This window comes from Suricata suricatta, chromosome 11 (genome assembly GCF_006229205.1).
Source record: "Suricata suricatta isolate VVHF042 chromosome 11, meerkat_22Aug2017_6uvM2_HiC, whole genome shotgun sequence".
Taxonomy (NCBI): domain Eukaryota; kingdom Metazoa; phylum Chordata; class Mammalia; order Carnivora; family Herpestidae; genus Suricata; species Suricata suricatta.
In genome coordinates this window covers 84,513,816-84,523,823 of record NC_043710.1, presented here as the reverse complement: position 1 = coordinate 84,523,823, position 10,008 = coordinate 84,513,816, and the positions used below count along the sequence as shown (strand labels likewise).

Sequence of the window (10,008 nt, the reverse complement as noted above, 5' to 3'; positions counted from 1 at the left end):
TTTTTTTTTTTTTTACTAAAGTGTATTTATTTTGGGGAGGAGAGAGAGAGAGAATGGGTGAGGGAGGGGCACAGAGAGAGGAGACAGAGAATCCCAAGCAGGCTCCGAGCTGTCAGCACAGAGCCTGACTTGGGGCTCAAACTCACAAACCGTGAGATCATAACCTGAGCCAAAGTCAAGAGTCAAGGCCCTTAATCAACTGAGTGCCCCTATATAATTATTTTTATTTTTACCAAATATGAGTCATATTGACCATATGCCTTTATTCTAGAAGGCTGCATCAAATCTCAATTTAAAAAAATTTTTTGTTTTTACATTTATTTTATTTTTGAGAGAGCAGGAGCGGGGAGGGGCAGAGAGAGAGGGAAACACAGAACCTGAAGCAGGCTCCAGGCTCTGAGCTGTCAGCACAGAGCCTGTCACAGGACCAGAACCCACCAACCACGAGATCATGACCTGAGCCAAAGTCAAATGCTTAACCAACTGAGCCCACCCAGGTGCTTCTCAAGTCTCTAATTCTTCAGATTAGGTGGGAAATGATACTGTGCTTTCATTTGTCACCTTCAATTACAGTATTTATCCATTTTTTACCATTTTATGAATTATGTTTTTTGCCCATGTCTTATTTGCAAAAGGCTCTCTAATGCAATAGCCACTTATCGTAACAATTACAAATGTCTTCCTGACTTGTTGTTTGCTGATGGTTTTGATATATACTTATATAGATTTTTTTTTTTAATTCTCTCCATCACATTTATGTAGGCTTTCGTACCCTGTGATCAGTAAGTATTTGCCTATCCTCCTCCCCATTCTCAGCTCCCTTTTATTTTACCCATGCTTTTAAAGCCTTAGGGCCCGGGGTAGTCTCTTGGGCCCCCGCTCAGCAGAAAGGACTTCAATGACATAACATGAAGGCTTATTTTATGAGAATGAATGGACCCTTCTTAACATAGCTTATGATCTGGAATCCTCAATCACATATTATGTTTCCTGCCAAAATATCCCTTTGTGTCTTCTTCATTCAGCCACCTAACAGCTGTCCCCTATTTTCTTAGGTGTCCAAGAACACTGATGGCAAACTTTAAGGGCCATGCTCTCCCAGGGAGTTTTTTCTTGATAGTTGGACTGTGGTGGTCAGTGAAGTACCCACTGATGTACTTCCACCAAAAGGGGAAAAGCAGCCGGCTGACTCATTACCATCAGCGTCTCGAGATCATTGAAGCCGCAATCCGAACTTTGTTTTCCATCATTGGTAAGAAGGGGGTTATCTGGTCCAGGGATCTCCCCATCACACGCAGAACCTTTAACCCATTTTCTGGCCCCTGTGAAATGGATGTTTCCACCAGCAGATAATAAAACAAGGATATTCAGTTGGCCATTAAATATTTTATAGAATCTATTGTATATTGAGCTTCATAATGTTAACAGTTAATAGCACCTTACATTATAGGGCACCATGAAAAACTGCCAAATCAACTATATTCTTTGCCCCAGAAGGACATAAAGGCCAATTTTTGCTTTCCTAAACAAGTGGTAAAGAAGGGACAAAACTGAGAGCTACCCCGTCTCAAAAGCTTGCCTCTCCTGACAGCATGGCCAGAAACACCATGGTGAAGGGGCCCTCACCTGGTTCTCCCAGTGGTTAGGGCACAGAGACCTAAAGAGAGGAGATGCTCACTCTGTGCTCAGGAAAACCACTCACTTGAAGTGCGCCCTGACAGAAACACACCTGGCAGCTGCTTCTCCCCCTTATCATGAGCATTTCTCCGTTATTTACAACCTACTTGTTCCTTTCCTTAACTTCTTTTACTGCTCACTTAGCCATGACGTGAAGGAACCAGCCACATTCTCATGTAAGTGATGCCCTGCCTTCATCTCAGCCACTGGACAAATACCCTGGGGACCCATGTGGCCGTTTCTTTTACTTCTTTACTCTGCATCCCAACCCCCAGAGGAACAACAAAGGCAAGATGTCTACACAGGTTCCTCAGCAAATGCCTTCTGAGGGAGCAAAGGAGGCAACTTCCACCCGCGTCTCGACTTCATTCACAACTTGGGGATATTTCTTGCTTCCCGTCTGTCAGGGAGCTACTCCTCCCTCCTTAACTTCCACTCTCACTTCCCTGCAGGGATCCTGGCGGAGCAGTTTGTTCCGGATGGGCCCCACCTCCACCTGTACCATGAGAACGAGTGGGTGAAGTTGATGAACTGGCAGCACAGCACCATGTATCTGTTCTTTGCGGTCTCGGGAATCGTGGACATGCTCACGTATCTCACTACCCATGTTCCCCTGGGGGTGGACAGATTGGCTCTGGCTATTGCAGCATTCATTGAAGGTAACTTAAGGGTACAGATGGAAAAAAGTAATAAAGTTAAGATATGGACAAACTGCATTTATAATGGACCAGGATACAAAGATCAGAAATACTACAAATATAATAACCTTCCCCAGAAAATCCAAATCTCTGAATTTCAAACACCTGACTAGGACTTGGTCCCATGCTCTGGATAATACAGATGACATATTCCATAAAACAGCACATGGAAACATGGGGCTCTGAGCCAGTCTCTGGCTTTCAGCACACAGACTCTCACTCCCCGTGCCCCCAGCACACTCACGTGCCTGAGTGCACATGCACACTGAAACACACACGAACTCTCCAAAACCTGGTTGGATGCCACTGTGCCAGAGAATTCCCTCTGTCTGGGGGAAGAGACACTGCACTCCACCCCCCACTCAGGAGCGTTCTTGTCTGGCTTCCATCACAAACCTCAGGAGACCCACCCAGCAGGTAGGACAGATCTCCCAATATAACTCGTATGAACCAAAGTAATGAGAAGGCACATTGTGACCCAATAACTAAGAGACTAAGAAAAGTTGAATCAGGGCAAAACTGAATTTCAAGTACACACACAAACACACAATTTGTCACGAATCAGCAATTTGTTTCACCTACACATCCTGTATTGAAGTTACCATGAATTAAGAGATTTTAAGAGATCTATCCTGGGCACCTGGGTGGCTCAGTCGGTTAAGTATCTGACCTTGGCTCAAGTCATGATCTCATGGTTCATGGGTTCGGGCCCCATGTCAGGCTCTGTGCTGACAGCTAGCTCAGAGCCTGGAGCCTGTCTTTGGATTTTGTCGCCCTCTCTCTCTGACCCTCCGCTGCTCACGCTCTCTCTTTCTCAAAATTAAATAAGACATTAAAAAAAGATCTATCCTTTGCAGGTAATATCCACTTCATGTACGAAATAAATCTAATCTGCATCTGTTGTCCTGTAATATCATATGAACTGACTTTGTTGAAAAATCTCACTTTGAGACAGGTGTAGGAGGGCCAGCAATGGAATGAGCCCTTTGAAGTAGAAACCAGCAATTCTCTGATGGCTGGAATGGCTTTGTGCAGGTTTTCTCTTCTACTACCATGTCCATAACCGACCACTCTTGGACCAGCACATCCACTCACTCCTGCTGTTCGCACTGTTTGGAGGGACTTTTAGCACCTTCTTAGAGGTGATCATCCGGGACAACATCGTGCTGCAACTCTTCCGAACCACCCTCGTCATTCTTCAGGGCACCTGGTTCTGGCAGGTAATGATTCCAAACCATGCTCTTCACATTGTGTGGGTTCAAGGAGCTCCACTGAGTTTGTCCAAGAGAAGTCATAAAGGGGCAGCACTGACATGCCACGTGAATGGGTTTAGATGGCCACCAGTCTCCCCATGTTCACCCTACAACTTAATTTTACCCACTAATACCTTGCTCACTGGTCAACAAGCAGACTCCACGGAGCACACACAGCGAGCATATTAAGAAATGTCCCCATCTGCCCTCCCCAGTGGAGGTATGGACACCGTTTACGGGTTCTTGCTAAACTGACTTGAAATGTGGGCCGTGAAATTTCATTTTAAGTAAGCCCACGCTGAAGCCAGAATTAACTTAGCGCAATTCTCCTGTGCAAAAGACTGTCTATGCTAATGGAGGAATGAGAATAAGAAGTAGTGGGGAATGCATGGACAACTTGGGTAGCCATGGGAAGGATGCAAGCTTGTGCTTCTCAGAACCAACTAAGGCCGACTTCTCTATTCCACACCAGATCGGGTTTGTGCTGTTCCCACCTTTTGGAGCACCCAAATGGGACCAGAAAGATGAAGCAAACATCATGTTCATCACCATGTGCTTCTGCTGGCACTACATGGCTGCCCTCTGCATTGTGGCCATCAACTACTCTCTCGTTTACTGGTAAGTCCAAGGGAAGACCACTTTTGTCTAGCTTTTTTCTAACAACTCCTTGCCCCCATAATGAAGCAGTGCTAACTTCTACACCTTCATGAGTGCCATATATATGCTAAGTTCTGCACAAGGTACTCCACACCTGCAAATGAGCAGGAGACACTGAGATGCTGAAGGACTCTCTGGTCAGTCTCTGACAGACCCAGGTTTCAAAGGCAGTTCTGACAGACTGGAAGGCTGTCATGTGAAAGGAAAAACTGAATTAGGCATCAGTACTGGACTGTGCACCCTGCTCTGTCCGTTGTCTTGAGCCCATCCCCTTGTCCTGGATGTGCCCCACCTCCTCCCCAGAAATGTGACAACCAAACACCATGCCAGAACAGCAAATCCCTTTCTGAGGGCTCTTCAGAGGTTACTGGAACGCCTGATCATTCCTGTGCACTCACTGTCCCAGGCACTCTGGGAAGCACTACGAGTCTATTACCCCACTGAATCCTCATTATTTTATGAGGTATATATAACATTTTACAGATGGGGAAACCAAGGCTTGAAAGACTGAATAACTTGACTGAGGTCACCCTTTGAGTCAATAGCAGACCCTGTCTTGAACTGCAGAGAGTGACTTTTAGGATATGCTATTATTAGTTCTGTCATTTGTAGCTGCCCCTCCTGTTCTAGTTTCTGATTTCCCTCCCCAAAGCAGATCTACATCACACCAGAGGTCCACGCAGACCAAACTGAAGAGGTCAGTTTCCTTTAGGTCTACTGCCTGGTGGGTGAAACAATATACTGGAAGGAGAAGACCTAGGTTTCATCTGTTACATTAACTATTACATATTATTAATCACGAGTCCCTTTATCTACCAATGAACACTGTCCAGGAAGTGAGATATGCAGACAACCACAGCATTCAGTGGACTTATAAAGAAAATGCGTTAAGAACCAGTAGATGCTTTAACATCCTTGGTTGAAAGAATAAGGGAATTAATTCCGGGGGCTAATTTCACATGGTCTTACTGTTGCTCTATTATAGCTATTTGACTCGGTTAAAGAGGCGCAGAGGAGAAATCATTGGGATTCAGAAGCTGAAGTCAGATCACACTTACCAGACGGCCCTCTTGAGTGGCTCAGATGAGGAGTGAGGAGGCTACTCGTCATCAGTGTGGGGTGGACATGTCCCTTTGAGCACAAACAGCGAGAGTGTGCAAAGGTGTAGCTTGGCTCCTCCATTTCAATGCTTCCTTTGGTTTGCTCTTACTGTTCTATGTATTTGCACTTTCTCATTTAATTGGCTAAAGTCTGTGTTGCTGTGGTATCCTTCATAAAGAAAAATGACACAAGCCTTTATTTGTGTCTCAGTATGAAGAGAAATCAAAGACCATGAACGTTTCAGAACAGGAAGAGGCCTGGTGGATGAGTCTGGGATAGGAATATAGTAGATCGTACTGCTTTTGATAACTTCTCTTTGTCAAAATTCAAGAAAACAGGTACTTTCTTACCAGAAAGTAAATACATATGATGACTTTATTTGAAAGATACAATTCTACCACATATTTCTTAAAGTAAAATAGTTCACAAACTTTGGCACTTTAAATGTTACTAGTTAGACATTTCCTAATTATCCAATAATATTCCAGAGTACTGTAATACCACTGTTAAGTCATGACATTGGGCTAAAGGTGATTTTTTTTAAATCAGAAAGCTAGTCAGTGGCCCAGCTGAGAGTTGGAACCCAAATGTTCTGGCTCCTCAAAAGAACCCTAATAAGAAGACGCTAACAGGAAGCCTGTATAATGAGGTAGAAAAATAGCAGGTTACTGAAGGCCTTGAATTTAAATACAGCTAGAAGCAAAGGTTAGGAATCCTACAAAAGATATGAATCTTGAACTAGTAATATAAAGTCTTGACAGTCTAATCTTGGTTCTGGATCTGCTTTTTTTTTTTAAACTTCCTTCAACAAATATTTATTAAACATCTATTTTGCGCCAGCACTGAAATGGTTGAAAGGATTAAGGAGATCCCTGTCCAGCAAGGAATTCAGTCTAATGGGGAAGATATGAAAGCAGTTAAATACAGGGTGACTGGTGCCGTAAGGGGTAAGTACAACTACAAGGGAGGGGAGACGAGGGGGACTTTGCCCTGTAGAATTAAAAAAAAAAAAAAGCACATTCCAGGCATAAAGAATAGGAAGAACAAAGACTATGAAATCATGAAGGAACATGAAGAGTTAGTGAAGCTCTACAAATGGATCAAAGTGGCCTAGGCCAGCTCTGAAAGGTCTTCCAGACAAAAGGTACTGTTGGTTTGCACAGCACTTTCCACACTCTGAAATGCACTGTATCCCACCTGATTCACACAACTATCGGAATTAGGTTCTTCAGAAAAACTGATTAGCTGAAAGTCACACAGCTACTAAGTTGTGAAGCAAACCTTCAGGACGCAAAAGCCGGCTTCCTTCCTGCTACTTCACACAAATGGGGTAAGAGATCTTTTACATGAAGCACTGGATGCTTTCTGGAAGAAATGCTGTACTTACGTGAAAGCTGACCTTCCATGGTTAGCCAGCATTTCAATGCTGAAGTCACATGTCTGGGGTTGAGAATGAGTTACTTGAAAATGGTTACGAGAAGAAAAGCTGTGGTCTCCTTTCAGGGTCCCCTTTCATTGGCCTGCTGACTATGAAACCAAACATTCATTCAACAAGTACTGGAGGATCTACTATGAGCAATCAATTTTAAAAATATTCTTTCTTTAGAGACTGAAGGGGGGGGAGGATATGGAATCTATTCCCAGTTTTACTTTCATAGTAAAAATCTCCACTTTAGGTTTGGGGGAGGGGAGTGTACCACACTATAAGGAGATGAAGTATTTTGTCCAGAGTGAGCACCCAAGGTATGAAGACAGGATATACAATATTGAAACTTATTGTAATACACCTTTAACAGCAGCAGTTTGGGATACTTTCCTGGAATTAACCAACACTGGAGAAAAACATTCTTAGATGTGGTATTACAGTACAAACTCATCACAAATAGATGTGGTATTACAGTACAAACTCATCACAAACAATGCTATTCACCCAATCCAGTCTTAGACTTGTGGTCTGAACACGTTTACCAACCTCTGAACCTTGGGGTCAGAGGCTCAGTGGCTGCCATGAATTCTGCTGGACTTATTCCACCCCCAAACAGCCACCATCGCTACGAAATCTCTATAAGACCCCTGAGGTCTGTATCCACAGAACCTCGTTTGATGCAAATAACTGGTGATGTCACCTGAACAACTCCAGCCGGGGCTCGCCACTCCTCAGTACTCCACGGACGGGCTGGGCAGTATCAAATCGTACTTACCAGGGAGTCAGTCCTACACTAGCATCCTAAAACATCCCTGTTCCCCCAGCATGCAGAGCAACGTCTACAAGCTCTCATTGACAGGCACAGCCAGGTGACTTCAGTAAAGACAAGTGTGAGGCAGGGCTGGGGCTCAATACCAGAGCTACTTTCATGAAATCGTTTAAGTAAATTCAGAAGAGGTCTGTTTTAACCAACAATAAATATCTGGGACAGGATCCCTCAAATTTCTACCGTTTTCTCATTCAGAAACTGTCATATGAACTCTTCATGTGAAATGTCCCTCTAGGAAGCAATGATATGCAAATATTAAAGTACTGGAGAACACAGATGCGCTCTCCTCCACTAGGCTAAAAGGCCATTTTTCTCCTTCCCGCAGTCCCTTCTCCTCCCCCTTCCCAGTTGGACTTCAGTGCCAGCCCCCCACTACTAGCAAAAGCTCAGTCACCCCCTCAGCCAATTCACCTTGGCTCTCTGTACCTTGGACTTACCACCCTAGCTCCAACTGTCCCCACACCTCAGCATGACATACACAGCCTCCCTCCCCTAGGAAGGCAGCAGCAAGGATACTTAAAATCAGAAGACTGGATTTACATCTTGGTTCTCTTTAACCTCAACTCAGACTCATCACTTCTCCCGGGGATGAGAAGTTAAAAGATGGTTGATGATGTCTATTAACACAACTGCTTTAAGAATCAAATGCGATGTCTCAAGAGCCACAAGCCCCCCCCGACCTCCTCTGCAATCGTCCTGATCACTCAGCTTCCACCTTGCCACCCTCTAAACTAGGCACTGACATCTTCTGCCCTCAGCTCCACTTCCTCACCAGATCCCATAAAAGATCATCAACTAAATTTCCACAGATTAAAGACGAATCTTTAATAATCTGGAAACGAGTGAGAGAGACGCCCTGACACTGCAGAACAACCTTGCCATCCAACCCTGCTCCCACACAAAAGAGGCACACACTTTTAACAACCAGAGCTCAAATTACTTACTGCATTTTAAAATACTGTTCTGAGCTCTGCCACAGCTTGATGGAGGCTGAGAAATGTGAGACAGCCAGGATGAAAGGATTTGTAACTCCTGACCGAGCTCTCCTATGACTACGCGGCCTCATCTGCCTAGCGGGCACACCCACTCTCCTCTTGCCATTTCTACTCTGGAGGAGAAGTCTGCAAAGTTTTACCTAGAGAACCTAAGGACGTAAAAGATATTTTAGGCCTGCTGATCACCTGGACTCTGGCAATTACTCAGTTCCGCCTTCTGACTGAAAGCAGCCAACAATCATACATCAACAAATGGCCATGGGCTGTGTTTCAATAAAACTTTATTTACAAAAACAGGTAGCCAGCCCCAGGGCTGTGGCTTGCAGACTCTTGCCCTGAAGCAAAGCAAAACATGTAATCTCTGAATTGCAATAAAGTCTATGCTGCAAAAGCAGCAAGTCTGCTGGCACTTGCCTACTCTGTCCACAGGCTCTGGACTTTTGTGTAAACAGGCCTGACAGGAGGACAAAGTCAGCAGATGAAGATACGGACCACGGTCAAGATCCTGATGCCTCATCATTGTGAGGTAGTGCCAAACCAATCCCATTTCAGGGAACCACGCTATCTCGCTTCCTCGGTTTCTTACCCAGGTGACAGCCTCCCCATTACTATGCAGCTTTCAAGTCAGTGACCAAGTCACTGAGAATCCTGCTATTCCCTCTTTCTGGTCAAAAGAATAAGCAATCAGTTCGGGGGAGTGGGGACTTTGTAAAGCCCCAGTTTTTCCACTGGATAAAGATGTGCAGCAGGTTCTTTAAAAAAATAAGTTACATAAAAATTTCTGGACACAAAACTCCTATCCAGACCACTAGTCACAGAAGACCAGAAACTAAGAAATACAATCCACGTCGAGAACGAGGCTTACGGACGGTCTGCATACTCCGCAGCTATGAGCCCTCCCACGGCTCTCAGGAGAGAACCATGGCTCGTGTGGCACAACTATGACTCCATCCAACCCAAACAGAGGGACTTCTCCTGGATCGGAACGGAACAGCCCTGGAAGTCTGGAGGGGGCTTTTCTCAGCATGCTCCACTGTGGAGTGTGGCGGCACAACCCAGGCCGCTGTTGCCATCTTCCCGCTGCTGGCCTTCCCTTCGACAGACAAGCTTAGAAGGACAACGCAACCTCCCTGCTGCCCTCCTTTCGGCCAGAAGGGCAGCCCAGGTGCACACTTTCACAGACGCCATCCTTCTCTCTGAATCACTGCTGTTCAGGTGCCTGTTTAGGAGACGGAGCTGTGGTCACAACAACAGTGGATACTGCTTTGGAGGAGCCAGAAGCTGTTCCCTGTTGAAGATGGGATGCGGGGACAGTCTGGATGCGCACCTGTTTGCAAAGAGAGACAGTTTGGTCAACAGGCTGCAAATGAGC

General features: G+C 45.1%; 2 protein-coding genes across 3 annotated transcripts in view; one reads left to right on the top strand and one right to left on the bottom strand.

Annotated features, from left to right (window-relative positions):
• The first annotated feature begins 1,056 nt into the window (after positions 1-1,056).
• TMEM45B (transmembrane protein 45B) lies at positions 1,057-5,564 on the top strand. Its single transcript, XM_029915103.1, has 5 exons — positions 1,057-1,252; positions 2,130-2,336; positions 3,411-3,595; positions 4,101-4,246; positions 5,271-5,564. Exons 1-5 carry the CDS (start codon positions 1,072-1,074, stop codon positions 5,377-5,379), a joined length of 828 nt encoding a protein of 275 aa, XP_029770963.1. The 5' UTR covers positions 1,057-1,071; the 3' UTR covers positions 5,380-5,564.
• A 179-nt stretch (positions 5,565-5,743) lies between these two features.
• Positions 5,744-10,008, bottom strand: part of NFRKB (nuclear factor related to kappaB binding protein) — a 43,607-nt gene continuing 39,342 nt past the window's right edge. For both annotated transcript variants that reach the window (XM_029956738.1, XM_029956739.1), the window contains exon 27: positions 5,744-9,963. In XM_029956738.1, coding sequence (XP_029812598.1) covers positions 9,838-9,963 — 126 coding nt within the window. In that variant the 3' untranslated portion in view covers positions 5,744-9,837. The remainder of the gene's footprint in view (positions 9,964-10,008) is intronic.